Source organism: Pan troglodytes, chromosome X (genome assembly GCF_028858775.2).
Source record: "Pan troglodytes isolate AG18354 chromosome X, NHGRI_mPanTro3-v2.0_pri, whole genome shotgun sequence".
Classification (NCBI taxonomy): Eukaryota; Metazoa; Chordata; class Mammalia; order Primates; family Hominidae; genus Pan; species Pan troglodytes.
The window spans coordinates 45,507,501-45,529,916 of NC_072421.2; the positions used below are offsets into that span (position 1 = coordinate 45,507,501).

General features: G+C 35.6%; 1 protein-coding gene across 31 annotated transcripts in view; it reads left to right on the forward strand.

Annotated features, from left to right (window-relative positions):
- The window catches only part of KDM6A (lysine demethylase 6A), a 235,034-nt gene that overhangs the window by 194,327 nt on the left and 18,291 nt on the right, over positions 1–22,416 (forward strand). For 28 of the 31 annotated variants that reach the window (XR_010154914.1, XR_010154915.1, XR_010154917.1 and 25 more), the window contains 9 exons: positions 5,754–5,883; positions 7,452–7,557; positions 8,198–8,403; positions 11,598–11,662; positions 11,737–11,811; positions 12,481–12,629; positions 14,917–15,031; positions 18,799–18,986; positions 19,779–19,920. Coding sequence is in view for 22 of the 31 variants with exons in the window: in XM_063804920.1 (XP_063660990.1) it covers positions 5,754–5,883; positions 7,452–7,557; positions 8,198–8,403; positions 11,598–11,662; positions 11,737–11,811; positions 12,481–12,629; positions 14,917–15,031; positions 18,799–18,986; positions 19,779–19,920 (1,176 nt within the window). In the remaining 9 variants the exon portion in view is untranslated. Of the gene's footprint in view, positions 1–5,753; positions 5,884–7,451; positions 7,558–8,197; positions 8,404–11,597; positions 11,663–11,736; positions 11,812–12,480; positions 12,630–14,916; positions 15,032–18,798; positions 18,987–19,778; positions 19,921–22,416 lie in introns of those variants that run through there. The other 3 variants (XM_063804924.1, XR_010154920.1, XR_010154921.1) reach the window with 3 other exon arrangements.

Genomic DNA, 22,416 nt, shown 5'->3' on the forward strand with positions numbered 1-22,416 from the left:
TCACTTTAATTGTGACACTAGAACTTTACTATAAATTACACTATAGTCATTTTTCTTTAAAGAGTTTGAGTGTTTAAAATACCTTTTGGTCTGTGTTTTCTTTTCTTTTCTTTTCTTTTTTTAAGACAGTTTCGCTTTTGTTGCCCAGGCTGGAGTGCAATGGCGCGATTTCAACTTACCGCACGCTCTGCCTCCCGGGTTCAAGTGATTCTCCTGCCTCAAGCCTCCCAAGTAGCTGGGTGGGATTACAGGCATGCAGCACCACACCTGGCTAATTTTGTATTTTTTAGTAGAGACGGGGTTTCTCCATGTTGGTCAGGCTGGTCTCGAACTCCCAACCTCAAGTGTTCCACCTGCCTCTGCCTCCCAAAGTGCTGGGATTACAGGCGTGAGCCACTGTGCCCAGCTGGTCTTTGTTTCATTTTCTATTAGTTTCTATTTCTGTTAGTTTCTATTTCATTATTTCCTGTCAAATTTTAACTATTTAGTTGTTATTCTGACATAGACTAGGGCAGAAATTACATCCTTTTTTATATTTTATTTTTTTCTGTATTGGGTCCACGTTGTTGGCAGCATTTTCCTTAGTGACCTACAACATGGTGATTGCTGTAATTAATCTTAACTGTCTTACAAGAGTTTTTAAGGTCAGTAACTTAAAAGGACATTGGATGATCTCTAAATGAAATTCTTCTAAAGCATATAGTGAGGTTCTTGAGTTCCTAAAATTTGTTTCTTTAGAAATTTTTATATTATAGGTTTTTATATTAGTTTTTTTTTGAAGTTAACGCTGTCATTCAGTTCAACTCTGGGCCTACAGAAAATAGGGAGTGTTCAGATTAAATGCTACACTTGGCTCTCCTTAGACAGTGCCTTGATTCACTGCCAGTTTGACTGTCTTCTACCTGCTCCTCACTCATCTGCTGGGGCCTCTGTCCTGTTTCCTAGGTACTGCTGCTCTAACTGCTGGAGCAGGGGCTTTCTCTCTCATCCACTCTCTGTAGACTCAGGACAGTTGCTAGAAAATGGGGAAGATTTGGAGGTCCAAAACTAACATCATGAACTGCATGGGACCTAAGGAGGAATATTGTCAGAAAGAGTTCCATGGAGCTATGTTCTGTTCCCCAAGTTACAAACTGTGTATAGTAGCAGTTTTCATAAGTTTGTATTAATAAAGCTTTATGCTATAGGTGCTTAGTTGATTGTGTTTCTTAATGTATTAAAGATTATAATCTTCAATCTCATTTTCCAGGCATATATAAACATTTATTTCAGGGTATTTAAGTACATTTTTATAGTTTTATTTTCAGCTTTAATAACTTGAAAAGGCAATTTTGCCTTATTATGGAGACTTAATTTTATATATATGTGTATCTTGTAAACAGCTAGATTCATCAAAACACTGTAGATCCCTGGGGTTACTTAGGTTATTCCAGTAAATCCAGGACTCAATTACTGAAGAGACAAAAAAGTGCTCTGATAAGTTGGAGATAAAAATCTTTTGAGGCATAGAGAAAAAGGTAAGAATGCAAATGATAGGTGTCATGTTGTTTGCCGTTTCTGTGTTCTCTTGATGGTGGCCTGTGCTGGGCAAGAGTCCAGAACTCAAGGGGAAAGTAACACAGGTACAAGAGACTTGACATCTCTGGTCTAGGAGCTTCCTAACAAAGGATAACTAAAGTGTAGATGGGTTTATCACAGAGCACATTTTCACCATTTCTCTGCCTACCAAATGACATGGGTAAATTTGAAAGTAAGTTTTAGCCAATATTTTAAATAATTGGGTAACAATTAATATCCCCCTACTCTGACTTTCTCAGAGAGATTTCAAAAATGAGAGAAAAGGATTTAAGATGGGATAATCTCTAAATCCATTCCAAAACCCGCCATATATATATATATACACACACACACACACACACACACACACACACACACACACACTTTAAGTTCTAGGGTACATGTGCACAATGTGCAGGCTCGTTTCATAGGTATACATGTGCCATGCTGGCCAGCTGCACCCATCAACCTGTTATTTACATTAGATATTTCTCCCAATGCTATCCCTCCCCCTGCCTTCCACCCCACAACAGGCCCCGGTGTGTGATGTTCCTCACCCTGTGTCCATGTGTTCTCATTGTTCAGTTCCTAGCTATGAGTGAGAACATGCAGTATTTGGTTTTCCGTCCTTGTGATAATTTGCTCAGAATGATGGTTTCCAGCTTCATCCATGTCCCTGCAAAGGACATGAACTCATCCTTTTTTATGGCTGCATAGTATTCCATGGTGTATGTGTGCCGCATTTTCTTAATCCAGTCTATCATTGATGGACATTTGGGTTGGTTCCAAGTCTTTGCTATTGTGAATAGTGCCACAATAAACATACGTGTGCATGTGTCTTTATAGTAGCATGATTTATAATCCTCTGGGTATATACCCAGTAATGGGATTGCTGGGTCAAATGGTATTTCTAGCTCTCGATCCTTGAGGAATCTCCACACTGTCTTCCACAATGGTTGAGCTAGTTTACACTCCCAACAGTGTAAAAGTGTTCCTATTTCTCCACATCCTCTCCAGCATCTGTTGTTTCCTGACTTTTTAATGATTGCCATTCTAACTGGTGTGAGATGGTCATCTCATTGTGGTTTTGATTTGCATTTCTCTGATCACCTGTGATGATGAGCATTTTTTCATGTGCCTTTTGGCTGCATAAATGTCTTCTTTTGAGAAGTGTCTGTTCATATCCTTTGCCCACTTTTGGATGGGGTTGTTTGTTTTTTTCTTGTAAATTTGTTTAAGTTCTTTGTAGATTCTGGATATTAGCCCTTTGTCAGAATGGATAGATTGCAAAAATTTTCTCCCGTTCTGTAGGTTGCCTGTTCACTCTGATGGTAGTTTCTTTTGCTGTGCAGAAGCTCTTTAGTTTAATTAGATCCCATTTGTCTATTTTGGCTTTTGTTGCCATTGCTTTTGGTGTTTTAGTCATGAAGTCCTTGCCCATGCCTATGTCGTGAATGGTATTGCCTAGGTTTTCTTCTAGGGTTTTTATGGTTTTAGGTCTAACGTTTAAGTCTTTAATCCATCTTGAATTAATTTTTGTAAAAGATGTAAGGAAGGGATCCTGTTTCAGCTTTCTACATATGACCAGCCAGTTTTCCCAGCACCATTTATTAAATAGGGAATCCTTTCCTCATTTCTTGTTTTTGTCAGGTTTGTCAAAGATCAGATGATTGTAGATGTGTGGTGTTATTTCTGAGGCCTCTGTTCTGTTCCATTGGTCTATATCTCTGTTTTGGTACCAGTACCATGCTGTTTTGGTCCAAAATCTGCTTCTTTCTTCAACTCCTGTCTCCACTTTGGATTTTTATATGAAAGTTTTATTATTTGGCTTGAGGTGTTCTAAACACTGTTGGACATTTACATAGAAGATAAAGTCTATTCCTGTTATCACAGCCCTGCCCTTTGCATTAAGATTGGTCAATGTATTTTAAGTGGAAATAGCTTATATTTGCTATGCAGAGCACTATAGATACCATCAGTTCCTTCAGGGAAATTCCTATGTGTTTGAAAATTGACCTTAATAGGCAGGTAGTCAGCATTTCAAACACAATAAGAAACTGCTAGGTATGACTTGAATGCACTATTGGATACCCCTTTATTTCCATATATGTAGTTAAAGTGCTGGTTATTTTTAAATCTGATTCTTGTTTAGTTTATCTTAATGTTGCAGTGGTCAGTGGTATACATTAAAAGGCAGTTATAATACTTTTGCTTCTTTCATGTCTAAAATTGTAATTGCAACATTCAAGTGATTGAATTGTTGTCAGCTCCCTTAGTCATGCCCCACCTTTTTCTTTTCTATTTTAAAATATTGGCAACAACATTTTCCATTGTTTTACTTTCTCATTTGTCTCTTTTTTAATTGTTACAGAACTGTGTAAATGACAGAGACAGAATTCTACTAATCTGTCAAACCTTGTTTTCTAGTCTCATCTCTCAATGTCCAGTATGTTGTAGAAGCTTAAATTTTGGTGCCACATTTAATTAGTTTGAGATGCTCTTGTATAGCACAGTTTTAATACATGGTTCATATACTTCAATTTCTTCAAAATAGTAACCATTTACTCTACAGTAGTATATCCGTCTCCTTTCCTAAAAGACAGTTTCTGTATTCTGAGTCATATTTTGCTTATATTCGATAGAGTGGCAGATACACAATTCAGCATGAAAACTATTATTTATGTAGGTATTGTAACTGTTTTATCTTGCATTGGTTTAATGATAATACTTGAGTTGTTTCTTTCCCAGTCTCGCCAAAAATTTTCTACATGTTAAAAGCAAAAATTTGATGGAGTTTATAAATTGGTACCAATTTTATGCCCAAATCTAAAAGCTTAAGTGTATATCTGTCTTTAAATGTACAAGGCACATGTGCTTTGTGGAAAGAGATTGAAAACTAGTTTTGGACAGAAAATTTATTCAACCTTTAACCTTACTTGTTAGCTGAATGTAAAATTTCAGTTTAATAATATTTTCATGTATTTTTATTTAAAAGTCACTTATTTTAAATGTAAATCATTCCTTTGAGACCTGCCATGAACTTTGTTGTTTTTACTTGGAGTTGTAGTTGAAAAAATTAAGAAAGTAACACCCATGATGCTATTTAGTATAACATCTTAAAAGTCTATGGCAGTGAAGGTTTAAGCCCTAGTTTTCATTAGTATCAACCAAAACAGGCTAATTTGTAACACTTTGTTCAGTGTAGCAAGATAAGGAAAATTAATTTTGTTTCAACCTGTTTTATTCTTTGTGATGAAAATAGCTAATTCCTTCTTAAGTTACTGAGTTTTTGAGTTCCCAGAATAATTGAAAATTTCAAATTATTACTCGAAATTTAATATATTAAGAGTACTTAATATTTTAATGCATTGATTGCTTTTGAACTTGTAATAATTCAGTGGGGTAAGTTAGTTAAACTGGAGTGGTTTGAAAGCTCAAAATTATTTCTTGTTGATTTTCTAAGTTTAGTAGAAACGTTGGAAATATCTTTCTTGCTTGTACTGAAAGAATTATTGTTAGGGAATAATTCTACCCTATCTTAAGAATTTATAATTTTAACAGAGTGATACCTTCATCAACCTAAATACCAGTAAGTAATAATTATATACAGTGTCAGAGGGTAGATGGCAGTTATATGCATTGTTTAAAAAGAAGTAGCATAATTTGCTGTATAGTCAAGGAGTTGCACAGGAAATTTTTTTCTGATTTGAGAAAAAGGAAAAAATCTCAGGTTTGAGAGTTGTTACAAAGATATTCTGATTATAATTGCTAAGATGAGACACAGGAAAAGAGACATTCTGTTTTTTACTATTACCTAGAACTTTTTTTGGTCAAGTTAATATTTTAACATTGATGGAAAAGAATGTGATGGTAGAGGGGAAATTGTAAGCTCAATTTTGTTGTTTAGGTGAAAATAAATTGGAAAATTACGAGCAAAATAAGGAATGTCATCAATAATTTATATGTTGTGATATCTTTTATTTTCCTTCAGTGGAGGATATATAGGAATCAAGTCTTTGCTGAAATTGATAATCATTCTTAGTGTTTTTCCTGATGGATCCACATCCCACATCTCATGGACTTGTGCAAATGCCTAGTAATTTAATTAGGACTTAATTCAGGATTCTTTTTTTTTTTCTGTTTTCCAAATAAATGTACAACTGATTATCCCTTCTTTTTTTTTTTTTTTTTTTCAGGAATCTAGGTAAAAATGGCTTATCTAACAGTAGCATTTTGTTGGATAAATGTCCACCTCCAAGACCACCATCTTCACCATACCCTCCCTTGCCAAAGGACAAGTTGAATCCACCTACACCTAGTATTTACGTGAGTCTGAATTGACTGACTAGAAATAAAACAGTGTTTGCAACTACCTGTCTTTCATAAAATCTTTAAATTTACATGGATGCCCTTTAGGAAACATTACAATTATTGGCAGCAGATTAAATAGTTTGGGGGCAGGGGGGAAATATATTCAAAGAGATTTTGTAATAGCATTTTTAAAAGACCTTCTCAGCTGTTAACTGTGATGATATTAGAATCATGAGAAATATTTTTTATTGCCCTAATTTTGAGCAGTGTTAGGAAAAAGCTACCTAAAAGTGTAACTTTTTTTAGTAAACTGGGTTTTAAATCCACATTCTACTTAGTTATGTGGACCTTAACATTCATTCTGTTTTATACATCTACCCCCCCCAAAAAAGATACTACCTTCAAAATAAGTGTTTGAGAACATAAGTGTGATAGTAGATATATGTGACTAAAAAAACTTAATAGGTTATTTAAAACATTTAAAACTAGATACTAGTTTTACTTTATAGAAATATAGGAATCTGATATAGGAAGTCATTAGCAGTTCAATCAAAACAATTCCTATTTCTGTTTCTTCCAAATAGATCTTCCTATCCTATTTCCTTTCATTTTCCTGCTTCTATCCCAAATTAAAATTTTGTAAGTATAAAGTTAGGGTAGTATATGTATAATGATCTTGCATCTATAAAATGGTACTAGAGTTTGTTTTATAGATTTAACCCCCTTGCCCTCTAGAGGCCAAATATTATCATATTAATTCTTCCTCCAACCAGTTGTTGTTTATCCCTTACTATGTAAGGGAAGCACTGGGATAGACATGTAAAAAAACTTGTAAAGTGAGCTCTGAGGAGAAAAAAAATGCAAAATTAAGTTTTTATCTTTTATGGGTCCTCTTCAGTCTGCTTTCTTTGATAATATTTGTTTAGGCATAATTTTTTTTCTTTTCCTCTCTTATACTGTGATTTTTTAAAAACACATAGCATAAAATTTACCATCTTATCCATTTCTGAGTGTGCAGTTCAGTACTATTAAGCATATTCACATTGGTGTCCAACCAATCTCCAGAACTTTCTCATCTTGACAAACTGAAACTACACACTGAACAACTACCCCTTTCTCTCTCCTCCCAGCCCCTGGCAACTACCATTCTACTTTCTGTTTCTATAAATTTGACTATTCTAGATACCTCATGTAAGTGGAACCATACAATATTTGTCTTTTTGTGACTGGCTTATTTCACTTAACATAATGTCCTCAAGATTCATCCATGTTGCAGCATGTGTCAAGATTGTCTTTTCATTTTAAGACTGAATAATATTTAAAACACTTTGATTTTGAAGTTTAATTTCAGTTTCATTTCTCCTACATATTTTTGTCATGATAAAATGGACAGGAGAAATGTATGTGGTTACTATCTGATTAAAACTAGAATCAAAAGTCACAGTGATAAGATACTGTCAAATAGAAATATCACCCCATAAAATGCGTTAAATTGTGAAAAATAATGAATATTAATTTGGAGCATAATATTTAAATAAAAGCTCTGTTTTCCTGAGATCTAACCACATATTTTAATTTTACAGTTGGAAAATAAACGTGATGCTTTCTTTCCTCCATTACATCAATTTTGTACAAATCCGAACAACCCTGTTACAGTAATACGTGGCCTTGCTGGAGCTCTTAAGTTAGGTAAGCCTTAAATTAAAAAAGGAAAACGTTTGTCTCTTTGTTTTGCTATCTTTTAACTTTTCCAGCACTGGCAGATACTTTTCTTCTTTTTCTTTTTTCTTTCTTTTTTTTTTTTGTATTTTTATTTTAATTTTTTTTAGTACTAAGAATGAGAGAGAGTGTGTGTATCACTTCTTTAATCCATGATGTGAATATATTGTTGGTGATACTGGTTACTGACAATTTGGTGGAGGTTTTTAAATTTAGCTATTACTTTGGTCCGTTTACATAATTGTGATTTAGGTTAATAGAAAAAATTTGATTATAAAATGTAGGTGAAATTTGATGCTACTAATAAATACTATAGCCCCATAAGTATTTCCTGGCATCTGCAGAAATTAAATAAATAAGTGAAATTTCAGGCCTTTCACACTTAATTCTTTCTCGGATGGGATGACATAGCAGTTAGATTCAGGGCTTCAGCGTATGGTTCTGCAAACTTGGCACATAGCTCAGGTTGTGCAGAGGCCCTAGTTTTTTATGGGAACTGGATACAGTGCCGTAAAATGCTTTACCTTCTTCCTTTAAAAAAATAAAAGCACTTAAAATATTATCCCAAATATAATTTTCATTTTTTAACTACATTTATGTATTCATGAAGACCTGGGACTTTTCTCTACTAAAACTTTGGTGGAAGCTAACAATGAACATATGGTAGAAGTGAGGACACAGTTGTTGCAGCCAGCAGATGAAAACTGGGATCCCACTGGAACAAAGAAAATCTGGCATTGTGAAAGTAATAGATCTCATACTACAATTGCTAAATATGCACAGTACCAGGCCTCCTCATTCCAGGAATCATTGAGAGTAAGTATTTGTATCCTAAAGATTATTTTAGGATTTTAAAGATGATTTTACTTTGGAGTTTTGAAAGGACACATTACTTTTATATGCATCTCATCATTTTATGTTACATAAAATACTTTGTAAGTGCTCTCCAGTTTTCTCGTATGTATATATGTGTGTATGTACGTACGTATGTGTATTTTGAGACGGAGTCTCCATCTGTCACGTAGGCTAGAGCGCAGTGGCACGATCTTGGCTCACTGCGCCCTCTGCCTCCCAGGTTCAAGCGATTCTCCTGCCTCAGACTCCTGAGTAGCTGGGATTACAGGCACGTGCTACCACGCCCAGCTGACTTTTTTGCATTTTTAGTAGAAACTGGGTTTCACCATGTTGGCCAGGCTGGTCTCGAACTCCTGACCTCAAGTGATCCGCCTACCTTGGCCTCCCAAAGTGCTGGGATTACAGGCGTGAGCCACCGCACCCACCCTCAGTTTGCTTTTAGTAAAATCTAAACAAACTGATGGATTCATGAAGTAAATAGCATCATGGGGAAATAGAGTTACTGTCTAGCGAAATGTCTCATTTCTGGGATACTTTTTTTAGAGCAGGGTTTCTTAACTTCGGTACTATTGACATTTTGGACTGGATAATTCTTTGTTGTGGGGGGACTGTCCTGCACCTTGCAGGGTATTTATTAGCATCTCTGGCTTCTCAAAAATATCTCCAGACATGTCATATACCCCCTGAAGGGCACATTCACTCCTGGTTGAGAACCACTGATTTAGAGGATAAACTAAGTCTCAAGTTTATTTTATGCTTGTAAAATCCGGTTTGGTCTTCTCATTTTTTTCTTTAGTGCTATCTCATAGACAACTCCTGCAGGAAACATTAGTGTTCTTCTTACCAATCTTAGGCTGTAAGAGAAATCTGAAGGAGGAAATTAAAAAACAAAAATGTAAAAATAATCAGGATTATTATTATTAAAAGACCCATATAGCCCTTTCAGCACTGAAGCATTACAAAAATCCTCTAGCACTATAATGAGAACTTTGTGAATTCTCTTACAAAGTGAACATAATACATCCAAACAAATGAGTTTATTAAACGTATTACTCAAATACTTGTCTGCACTAAGTTGTTTTTTCTTCAAATGTCCTACCACTGACAGTATGTGGCTGAAAGTCTTTAATTTGTGATTCATTAGATTTGCTTGTTATCTTTGTTTAAAATTCTGCCAACTCATATTTTCAATCAAGATAGCATTTCTACCTGTAAATTGTATATTTGTCTTCCTTTCCCCCTGCCGCTTCCTATATATTACAAAGAAATTCTTCTAATAAAAACTATCCTGTGACTTTACTGAGTTGCAGTGAATTCATTGTCCGTATAACTCTGTAGTTCAAACTTTCAAGATACTTCAAGTACCTGGTAATATTATAGTCAGAAGAGAATAAATAGTAAGAAGGAGTCAAAGATCATCAAAGAAAAATTTGGAGGAAGAGTTGAAAAGCAAAGATAGTAAGAGGCAGTCTATTTAAATGGGGAGGGTTCCATAACCAAAGAAAGCTTGGGGTTTTATTGTTGTTTTTTTGAGACGGAGTTTCGCTCTTGTTGCCCAGGCTGGAGTGCAACGGCATGATCTCGGCTCACTGCAACCTCCGCCTCCCAGGTTCAAGCAATTCTCCTGCCCCAGCCTCCCGAGTAGCCGGGATTACAGGCATGTGCCACCACACCCAGCTAATTTTGTATTTGTAGTAGAGACGGGGTTTCTCCATGTTGGTCAGGGTGGTCTCGAACTCCCAACCTCAGGTGATCTGCCCATCTCGGCTTCCCAAAGTGCTGAGATTATAGGCATGAGCTACCGTGCCCTGCCAGCATGGGGTTTTTTAGTATGCTTTAAGACATGGACCATTACATGTGAAAAGTTTGACAAATGTTCAGACACTATACATTTAGAGGAATGGAAGCCAAAGGTCAGAAGTATTGCTAACTCAGAAATCATAAAACAGTGTTAACAGATATCATGTCTGTGACTCAAGAGTTGTAAATAAAAGTAATATTTGCATTGAAAAATACCTATATGTATCCAGCAATGTTGTAAACATTTTGTCATTTGTGTGTAATTCATTGTGGAATAAATATCCCCTGGAAGAACTTTTCCTTTGTTCATAATCAAGAATAAAAAGTATCTTATCTTCCACTATTACACATATATAGCTATGTACACATACATACACCTCTGCTAGCTTATATCATTTATAATCAAGATTGGGATGCCCTAGGCCTTTCAGCTTTCCTCAAGTTTTCTCTCCTCTTGAAAATGGGGCAGGTATGAGAATCTGTATTATAACTTTGTGGCTAGTGGAGGAAGTTGGATACCATGCCGGTGAGATTCGACTTTTCTTGGGTATTTATTTTTTATTTTTAAATTTTTTTAGACGGAGTCTTGCTCTGTCGCCCAGGCTGGAGTGCAGTGGCGTGATCTCAGCTCACTGCAACCTCCACCTCCCGGGTTCACGCCATTCTCCTGCCTCAGCCTCCCGAGAAGCTGGGACCACAGGCGCCTGCCCCCACGCCCGGCTAATTTTTTTGTATTTTTAGTAGAGACACGTTTTCACTGTGTCAGCCAGGATGGTCTTGATCTCCTGACCTCCTGATCCCCCTGCCTCGGCCTCCCAAAGTGCTGGGATTACAGGCATGAGCCACTGTGCCCGGCTTTCTTGGGTATTTATTTATTTAATGTGGTGTTTGAAGAAATTTTCATGTGTAAGAGGCCTATAGAAACTTAGTTTCAAGGCCAGGCATGGTGATTCACGCCTGTAATCCCAGCACTTTTGGAGGCTGAGGCCAGTAGACAGCTTGAGCACAGGAGACTAGCCTGGGCAACATGGCAAAACCCCATCTCTACCAAAAATACAAAAATTAGCTGGGCGTGGTCATGCGCACCTAATAGTCCCAGCTACTGAGGAGGCTGAGGCAGGAGAATCGTTTGATCCCAGGAGGCGGAGGTTGCAGTGAGCCGGGGTCACACCACTGCACTCCAGCCTGGTCAACAGGAGTCAAACCTTGTCTCAAAAAATTAAAAACATGAAACTTAGTTTCAAAACACAAATAATACTATTCAATCTAGATAATGAACTTTTTTTCAGTTGTATGGTGGAAAGGATTGCCAGTTGTAGAACACTAAACTAGACTGCTTTTTGCTTAATCTATAGGAAGAAAATGAAAAAAGAAGTCATCATAAAGACCACTCAGATAGTGAATCTACATCATCAGATAAGTAAGTCATTTTTAATGTCCACTTAGTATTTCTTTTTAAAAGGCATGTTTCTAATACTGTGTCTCTTTTTTAAGTTCTGGGAGGAGGAGGAAAGGACCCTTTAAAACCATAAAGTTTGGGACCAATATTGACCTATCTGATGACAAAAAGTAAGTCCTTTTAGTAATATATCTGTGAACTGATGCAAAGAGTTATCCTGTGCTAGATTGGGAATTCTCTACAATTTCCTCTTCTGTTTCATTTATTGTCATTTTTTTAAGTTGACATGAATTTAAGCTAAACTTTTTTTGCTACATTTTACAATTAAAATTTTAAAAATTTTTTTCAAAAATAGAAATGGGGTCTCACTGTGTTGCCCAGGCTTGTCTTGAACTCCTGGGCTCAAGGGATCCTCCCACCTCAGCCTTCCAAAGTGTTGGGGTTACAGTTGTGAGCCACTGCACCCTGCCAATTTTTTTTTTTTACTTAAAACTTTTCTGCAGTTTTTCATCAAGACTCTGACTATATGCTAATTACATAATCACAAATTATATTTTTAATTATATGAAATAGTTACATGAAAATGTATTTATAAAATATAATTGTACAACTATTAAAATAGTTTTTTTCTTTTATTGGTGAATAATTTTTATGCCTATTTTTTGTTGGGAAGTTTTCTTTGGAAAAATTTAAAAATTTAAGCATTTTCTTATGGAAAAGTAAAATATTTATAGACTTAATTGTTTTTTCTGATTGGAACACAAGGGTTTTGAAGAAATGGTAAACTTCCACAGGTATTTGTAGCAGAGTTTCACTTTTGATGTGTTATTTTATTGCAGGTGGAAGTTGCAGCTACATGAGCTGACTAAACTTCCTGCTTTTGTGCGTGTCGTATCAGCAGGAAATCTTCTAAGCCATGTTGGTCATACCATATTGGGCATGAACACAGTTCAACTATACATGAAAGTTCCAGGGAGCAGAACACCAGGTAATTTGTATGAACTAACATATCTTGTTAAAATGGAAAACAAAATCAAAATATGAAACATGCAAAGACAGCCAGAATCTTGTCATTTATAATGAATAAAACTGAGAGTTGTTCCTGTTATAATATTAGACTTTTTAACTGGGCTCAGATTAAGATTTTTCCCCTTTTCATTATCTTTTTTTGGTGTAATAGCCCAGAAACATTATAACAATTTAATCTGGAAAGGGGTCATTGGAGCACCACTGGGAAATAAGTTCTTTTGGCCTGAAGACTCTGTTGTCAATCCCATGTGTTGCAGAGAGTGATGGGGTGCAGTGTTTTTGAATTTTTCTTTTAACCCAAGTAACAATAAAAAGTATGTTTTATATGTAACCGAATGCACATGTATGTATACAGCAGCAGTTTTATTGAACAATACGTTTTCCAATCTATTCTATTCTGTTTCATTTAAAAAATAAAGTGTAGGTTGCAGTTTTCTAAGTGGATCACAACTCGCAGTTTTCTAAGTGGATCACAACTCACGGTTTTAAAAAAACTTCATCATGTGGAGACATTACTAGACTCATTCTAATAACTAGTTAGACTTTGCCACTAATTAGGCTTGTCACTTTTGGCAAGTTACATTTCTTCTTTAGGTCTTTTTCTTCATTTATAAAGTGAATTACATTGTTTTTAGACTTAAATTTTCCATCCAGTACTGAAGTACCATCTTCTTTGTGCTCTTTTGCATTGACATGAAATTTCACAGGGTGATATTCAAAATATTTAACAATTGCCACAATCGCAGCACTGATCAATTAGAAGAGATACTGTTGATGACCAGTTCAGCTGTACCAATGTACTGTGGGCTGCAGGTCTCCCTCAGGTGCTTCTCTTTGCTACTTGATGCAGCCATGGTTTGAAAACCAGACTGCTTCCTTCTTTGTTCACATTCTTACTGAGTCGTGCTTAAGAATTTTTTCAGAATAGGGCTATGCTTGCTTCTGGGTAAAATGGGTCAGTGGTTCCCCATCCCGGCTGCTGATTTGATTCTCTTGTCCTTTTTTCTTTTTTCTTTTTTAAGAGACAGGGTCTTGCTATGTCACTCAGGCTGGAGTGCAGTGATGTGATCATAGCTCTCTGTAACCTTGTTTAACTCCTGGGCTCAAGCAATTCTCCTGCCTCAACCTCCCAAGTAGCTAGGACTACAAGTACATGCCACCATGCCTGGCTAATTGTTTTGAGGTTCACATAATGACTTCAAGTTATTCTTCCCTCTGGACCTCCCAAAGTGCTGGGATTATAGGCTTGAGCCACCACACCTGGTAGCTTTTTAAAAGTATGTAATTAATTAATCTCTAGGATTCAGATCCAGGCATGAGGGTAGGTGGGTGGGTTGGTTGGTTTTTAACTGAGGTCCCCAGAGGATTCTAATATACAGCCAGGATTAGAACTATTGGTTATAATTGTTATCCTCAGACCATTAGAAGCCCAATTCTGTGATATTTTATCCATAGTCAGGTAAAGTGCAAAGAGTTCTGGAATAAATGATAGAAGAACTATGTTCTGCTCTGTACTCTGTCATTGGACACTGATATAAATGTTGGGCAAAAAACATTATTTTGAGTACCTTGTTATGGGGTAAACACTATTCCTGGAGATTAGTTCATAAGGAAAAAAATGGTAATGATATCTATAATAGCTAATATTTATTGCTTACTGTGTACAGATGGTCCCTGAGTTGAAATGGTTCAACTTACCACTTTTGGACTTCATGGTGGGTTTATCAGAGTATTAAATGCATTTTCAACTTAAGGTATTTTTCAACTTACTTTGGGTTTATCAGGATGTAGTCCCATCTGTAAGTTAAGGAGCATCTGTATTAAGCACTGTTATATGCATTCATTAGTTTATCAATCTTCAAAACAACCCAACAATTTATAGAGATTATTATTATCTGTTCTTACATATAGGGAAACTGAGTCAGAATGGTTTACCAACTTGCCCAGGTTCCATTAATGACTAAGCCAAGGAGCCTGGCTCCAGAGCCTAATCTCTTAACCATGATTATACTGCCTATCATAGAAGCTCTTACTGAGTATTTTAGGAGTTGACACAAAAATGCTACAGTGATGAAGAACTAAATACTACTAGAGTGTTCTCTGTTGAGCATTTGTAAGGTTTTGTTTCCAAAGACCCATTTTTCTATAGAATTATAGTGTGATGATTAATTTTTTTCTGTATAAGTACCGTGTGCTAACCAATTGCACCACTGGAGCTCCAATTTTTTTTTCTTTTCACATTTCAGGTCATCAGGAAAATAACAACTTCTGTTCAGTTAACATAAATATTGGCCCAGGTGACTGTGAATGGTTTGTTGTTCCTGAAGGTTACTGGGGTGTTCTGAATGACTTCTGTGAAAAGTAGGTTTCCAAAGTAAATTTTCTTAAAACATATATTAGAAAGCAGTAATTGTAAACGACAACTTACCAATCTGGATCTCCTAATGGATACATTGCCAGTATTCACTTACCATTCAGCGAAGAATTCATTTTAAATTATTTGATTCCAAACCTCATATTTTGTGTTATTGGAAATACTTTAAGAAAGATGCCATGAAACAACTTCATGCAGTAGTAGTACCCATGAATTAAGAAGATAGAAAAGTTGAGTTATTAGTTTAATTTTTAAAATGATGCATACTTATTCATTTGAAATGTGTGTATTCCAAGAAAAATTGTTTTGTTATAAATGGTTTTAGGAAGTAGAAGGAATTCTTTATTGAGCACCCGTATAGGCTGTGAATAACTCAAGCTTGACCATAATACCTTTTGCCATATCATGATATAAATTCTTTTTAAACTGACAATTCTTTCTATGAAGAAATTTTATAAAATGTATTATTTATTTTTTATTTTTAAATAGAGATGGGGTTTCACCATGTTGCCTAGGCTGCTCTTGAACTCCTGAGCTCAGGCGATCCACCTGCCTGGGCCTCCTACAGTGCTGGATTACAGGCGTGATCCACCACATCCAGCCCAGATTTTGTTTTCTCTAGTTGAAAGAACTTGGATAGTTCCTTTCCTTAAGATCCCAGAAATAGCTTTTATTTACTTCTGTGTCTTGCGTTAAAAAGTACTTTGGAATTTTTTTTTAGTTGGTTTCAATTTGATCATTTGTCTAGATAGAACCTTACTCTCTTCTTTTCTAGAACTTTATTCTCTTCTTTTCTAGAAAGTACTTTATTATATAAGGACCTGATATTTTCATTTAGTAATAACATTAGAAAATTAGTATAGGATGAAAATATACATTATATACACATTTGGTGTTATGCCCCCCACCCCAATTAAAGGGGGAAAACACCCACAGAAAACATTTACATGAGATTACTTTGAAAACTAATTATACACATATTCCACATACTATTTTATTTTTATTTTTTCCTTTTTTGAGACGGAGTCTTGCTCTGTTGCCCAGGCTGTAGTGCAGTGGCACAATCTCAGCTTACTGCAGCCTCCGCCTCCCAGGTTCAAGCAATTCTCCTGCCTCAGCCTCCTGAGTAGCTGGGATTATAGGGGTGTGCCACCATGCCCTGCTAATTTGTGTATTTTTAGTAGAGACAGGGTTTCACCATGTTGGCCAGGCTGGTCTCGAACTCCTGACCTCGTGATCCACCCACCTTGGCTTCCCAAAGTGCTGGGATTACAGGCGTGAGCCACCACGCCCAGCCCCATACTAACTTCTAATTTCTTACTTTGGTTTAAGAATCTTTGCTGTAAATATTTGGATTTAGTAAGAAGTGCATCGTAGTTGAAAAACAACAAAATATATTAATCCACAGTTTCCTTATATAAAAGCAAGAGATAATTACCTTATGTTGTCTTCTCGAATTATTCATATATTGGTTTCCTTCAATGTAAGAAAGCCAAAGATACAGAGTTTTAAAGCTTCTAATGTACTGATGAAATAACCTGATTACTTTAATCTGTACTTTTTTTATGGACCAGTAGCAGCAGAGAAAGAACATTGTTATATGGGAAATCTCCATTGTGCTATAGAAAGATTTTTATTTCTTAAACTTTGAGTTAATACTATATTGTTGCAGCTATAGTACAGGAATCCTTGTTCATTGTTTCTGAGTAGGGACTGGCTATTTTTAGGATGTAGTTTTGTTTCCTATCTAAATGGAGAGGTGTCTTGGGAAAAAAGATAATTAGAATAAGCAGATGATGTCCAAAAAGCTTGAGCGTAGGGATAATAAAAATATCAAGTTAGAAGGAAGGGTTAGGTAAATTTAATAACTCAGTTGTGAAAGTAGTACTTGCTTCTTCAGCATTTCACTGTAATTTTGTTTCACATAAAGATTGTTGCTTTTGATAGTGACTGTATACTGTATCTGTAGTTTATTTTATGGCTTTAAATAATACCTGTCTTGAAATAACCATTCTTTTGAATATATGATTAAAATGATGCATGCTTTTTGGTAAGTTTGATTTTTGGGGCGGGGGGTGTCTGTTTGGGATTACTTGCTTGCTTTTGGATAAAAAGTTTTCTCTAATTTTGTAATGGCAATACATGGGTGAAATAAGGCTAGGATTTGTGTCTATAGCCATTTTTTGCTTTATAGGCAACTTTTTCTGGACTGTATCTACTTGGCCTTGTCACACAAAATAAGCCAATCCTTATCCCTTTGCAGTTAGGCTACCATTTGCACTCTAGTCTAAACTTTCAAGAGTAGCCTTGCATTTTTCAAGAGAAAAAGAGAGACAAAGGTTCTTTCTAGATCATAGTTTGGCGATTTCTTTTCCATGAAGGGCCAGATAATAAATATTTTCACCTTTCCTGGTCATACGCTGTCTGTCACAACTGTGTCATTATAGCACAGACACAGAGATAGTACGTAAGTGAATGGACATAGCTGTATTCTAATAAGTTTTTTTTACAGAAACAGGCAGTGGGCTGAATTTGGCCCGTGGGCCATAGTTTGCCAACCCTTGATCTAGATAAAAAATTAAATTTAAACCAGTAAAAACAATTGTAAAGTATACTTTATCATGTGCTATAGCACAAGACAAATAAAGTAAGATTATTTCTTAGATCTTAAGGAAAGGAACATTTTTACTGTGTAAGTTCTTCCTTCCCCAAAATATGAAATTTGAAGTGGTTAATTCAATTTTATAAAGTTCTTTTATGGGAAAGGTTGCTATGTTGTTTAAAAAGTACTTCATATCATGATGGAGAATAAGAAGCCAGATATTAAAATAAAAGCTTAATAATATCTAAGGAATGTTTCCAAAGTATATTGGTAGTAGTGGTCATGATTATTTGTGCATGTGCGTGATTGTTTGTTTTTGCTGAAGTTGTTTTGAACTGCATAGTTTTAATCAGCTAATCATCAAACTATATGGAGTCTGACATTCAGTCTCCTTTTCCTCAGAAATTAAGGGAAGTTCCTGGTACTTGTATTGCCACAGTGTTCCTGTTTATGGATTTAAATGACTTGATGTCAACTCCACCTTCCATTTACCTTTTAGGGATTTCTAGGTGCTCCAGGGAGAAGGCTTCAGTCAAAAATAGTCTTTGTTGAAATGAAATTGAAAGTGAATTTATGTGTTACTTGAAAGTAGCTTTGGATTTCATTTGGATCTTTGAAAAATCAATTTAAGATGGTAATGCTGGGCCGGTCCACTTACTACAGGTATTATAATTCCTGTAATCCCAGCACTTTGGGAGGCCGAAGCAGGCGGATCTCCTGAGGTCAGGAGTTCGAGACCAGCTTGGCCAACCTGGTGAAACCCCGTCTGTACTGAAAATACAAAATTAGCCAGGCATGGTGGCAGGTGCCTGTAATCCCAGTTACTCCGGAGGCTGAGGCAGGAGAATTGCTTGAGCCCGGGAGGCGGAGGTTGCAGTGAGCCTAGATGGAGCCACTGCACTCCCGCCCAGGCAACAGAGCAAGACTTTGTCTCAAAAAAAAAAAAAAAGTAACACTGATCTTTAGTAATTTAGTACTCAACCTTATTAATTACACACTCTATATACATACAGCAGATCTTTTTGCACAAGCAATTATGTTTCAATAAAATGAACAAGTGTTTATTTAAAAAATTTGTGACATTTTCTTCCAGTCTTACTAGGAGCTTCTTAATGTAGTTGATCCATTTGCATTATTTTTTTCTTATTTCAGAAATAATTTGAATTTCCTAATGGGTTCTTGGTGGCCCAATCTTGAAGATCTTTATGAAGCAAATGTTCCAGTGTATAGGTTTATTCAGCGACCTGGAGATTTGGTCTGGATAAATGCAGGCACTGTTCATTGGGTTCAGGCTATTGGCTGGTGCAACAACATTGCTTGGAATGTTGGTCCACTTACAGGTATTATAAAGAATATGCTTTAAAAAAGTTAATTTATAAAGGATTATATCCAATAGGACTGTTCCTTTTTTCTTGAAATATAACTCACTAAAAGTTGTAAGAAGAATGTCTCCTTGCATAGAATTGTAATTCGTAGTACAACAAATTAAATTCAAGTTAACAAATAGAAATCTAAGAGCATAGATGTTAGCAAATAACAAGTTTATGGCTTTAATATACATGAAGGTTATAATAATAAATTTTAGAGTGCTTGGTTTTATTTTAAAAAAAACCCTTATGAGAGAAAACAAAGTAGAAAAATTATTCTTTCACATTTAAAAAAATCTAGTATTTCATATGAATAGCTCTGTAATGTCAAAATCTGTTTGAATTATGCCTGCCTTCAGGCAGTACTCACTTAAGGTTAAGAATGTGGAGTTTAGAGCCAGAAAGACCTGGATTAGGACCAGGATCTGGCTCTTATAACTTTGGGCAAGTTATTTAACCTCTCTGGTCCTCGATTTCTTCATCTGTATAATGGAAGTAATGAAATTAATAAGGTGATGGTGAAGAGTAAATGAGATAATGGGTAAAAATAAAAACACAGTGCTTGGCACATAGTCATAGGAAGTGCTCTTTATATGATTGCTAATATTATTACTACTGTAATTATCATAAAGCATAAAAATTATTTTTATAGTGTTTTGAGGTTTTCAGAATTGATGTTGAAGATATCACCTGAGCAGGTGATAATGGTTATCTTCATATCTTTTGGTACTTTGGGTTGCTTTATAACTGTTTTTTTTTTCCTAGCCTGCCAGTATAAATTGGCAGTGGAACGGTACGAATGGAACAAATTGCAAAGTGTGAAGTCAATAGTACCCATGGTTCATCTTTCCTGGAATATGGCACGAAATATCAAGGTCTCAGATCCAAAGCTTTTTGAAATGATTAAGTAAGTCTTTTCTAAAACTGCTGTAGTCCCTCTCTTTTGGGGGAGTGTTAACTATTAAGTTTTTTTTCTCCCTTAGAATTATGTTGACATCAAAGCAAAATGGTGCAAAAGTCTAGCAGAATGTATTATGAGAATCCACATGTTAAAAATATTTTTCCCTTTCAAATAGCCCACTATGGTACAGAAAGGAAAAAAAGACCTATGATTATAAACCAGTAGAGTCACAGACCTGTGCTTCTTTCCCATTTCCCTCTGAACCACCTGATATCCCAGGATAACTTTAGTTTTAATATGAAAATCTACCATTACTAACTTGAGGGGAAAATGGCATCACAGAATATTTGTTGTCACAGACAAATTAGCAGTTAATATAGGGATTTGACTAAAATGCTGATTTTTTTAATTTTTAATTAAATCATCTATCTTTTAAGTGTCTCTTTTCTGAGCTACTTAAAAAAATTTAGTATAAGTTATATAAATTCTTATCTAGGGACCTAGTTTGAATACATATATACCAGTAAGCTTCACATTTGTTTTCACAATTTCTATCTTAGCCATTTTGTAAATCTATTTAGAGGTACTATTTTCAAACAGTGCTATATAGCAGTGTTTCCCTAAACTGTGTTTTCCACTACTAGCTCTGTCCCCAAAAGATGGGGAATTCTGGCTGTGGAAATATGGGAAATGATAGATTAAAGTTCAGCAAGTGAACAAGTCCTTTATTTTAATTTTTTAAATTTATTTTTTGTAAAATATTTCAGATACTGTATATGTTAATGTAATTTGTGAATGAGGGAGAAGAGTTATAGTGTATGGTATTTCCCAAACTTACTTGACCAGTATCTTTTGAAGAATTAGTTTTCTCAAAAGCTCATTTTGGGATACACTGCTTTATATTAATTGATAAAAATAAGTTTGTCTTAGTCTTTGTTAAAATAGAGTTTACATTAAGTATTTCTCTTGCAGATATATTAATTTGGTCAGCATGTGTTGTTTTCAAAATACTGTATTTTGAAAGTAATCCTGGTTTGTTAAAATGATTTCAAATCTAGATCGAAACTTTTATTTAAACAAAAGTTGTGTGGCCAAGGTAACATGCCTATAAATTATTTTATGACAGTCTTTTCTCAGTTGCACCATTTTATCTAGTTATAGGTAAAAGGGTAGGGGAGACAAAAAGGACCAAAAGCCAAATTATAGCGAGTAATGTACTACAAATTCTTTAGAACATTGGATCTTAGGTACCATACTCTCGATAAATATAATTTATAGTGGGGTGGGGAATTGTCTGGCCATTTATCCTGTTATATGTCAGAATGGTACTTTACCCTGAATAGCAAGTTCAGTGTTATTTTTTGAAACAAAAATGACCTAAAGTCACTGAAGGTGTTTAGTAATTTGGAGGTAGTCATAAACTACATGCTAAGTCAGATCGCTTAAAGGTAGTTCAATGTATAAGCCATTTATCTAACAGCTATATAGACTGAAAGTAACTCATTACATTATGAGTAGATTAGGATTTTATAATTGGAAAGGATTTTAAGGTCACTTAATCAGCTCCTACTTAATATAGTAATCTCATCTGTATTCATAATTTGTGGTCATCCAGTGACTTCTTAAACATTCTTTTCACCTCACTATAATTCTTGCAAGTTCTTTACAAAATGGCCTGAAGTCTACCTGTCATTTGGTCCCAATTTCCTAAATAGATTTAGGATTTCTGCAGAATAAATCCCATTCAACAAATGTTTGAAAACTCACTCTATGCCAGACACTGTTCTAGGCACTGATGATAGACATACCAATGTTTAAGATGAAATTCCTGTCCTCTGGAGACTTAAATTCTAGTAGAACAAGACAGAAACCCCCAGTATAATTTATTTATATGAATAAGATAAAATACAATAATATTTGGGAGGAGGGAAGGTCAGAGTGCTCCTTTTGCTTAACTGGTCTGAGAGTGTGAGTTTTCTGCTTAGCCCTGAATAATGAGATGAAATCAACTACACAAAGATCTATGGGTAGAACCTTTCATATACAGAGAACAGATGAAGGCTAAATTGGGAATAACTTTGGCATGTTTATGGGACAAAAAGGCCAGGGTGACTATAGCTGAATGAGAGAAAGGAAGAGTGATGGTGATAAACTTAAGCAAGCAGGAATGAGATCATACATGGGCTTTCTGGACATGGTAAGAAGTTTATATATTAATTCTAGGTGTTACAGCTTGCCATAGAGGATTTTAAGCAGGAAAGGAATAGGTTTCACTTTAAATTTAGAAAATGGATCTAGTGGGTGCAGTGGCTCATCCCTATAATCCTAGCACTTTGGGAGGCCGAGGCGAGCCAGATCACTTGAGGTCAGGAGTTTGAGACCAGGCTGGCCAACATGGCGAAACCCCATCTCTACTAAAAATACAAAAATTAGCCGGGCATGGTGATGGGCACCTGTAATCCCAGCTACTCTGGAGGCTGAGGCGGCAGGGGTGGTGGGGCA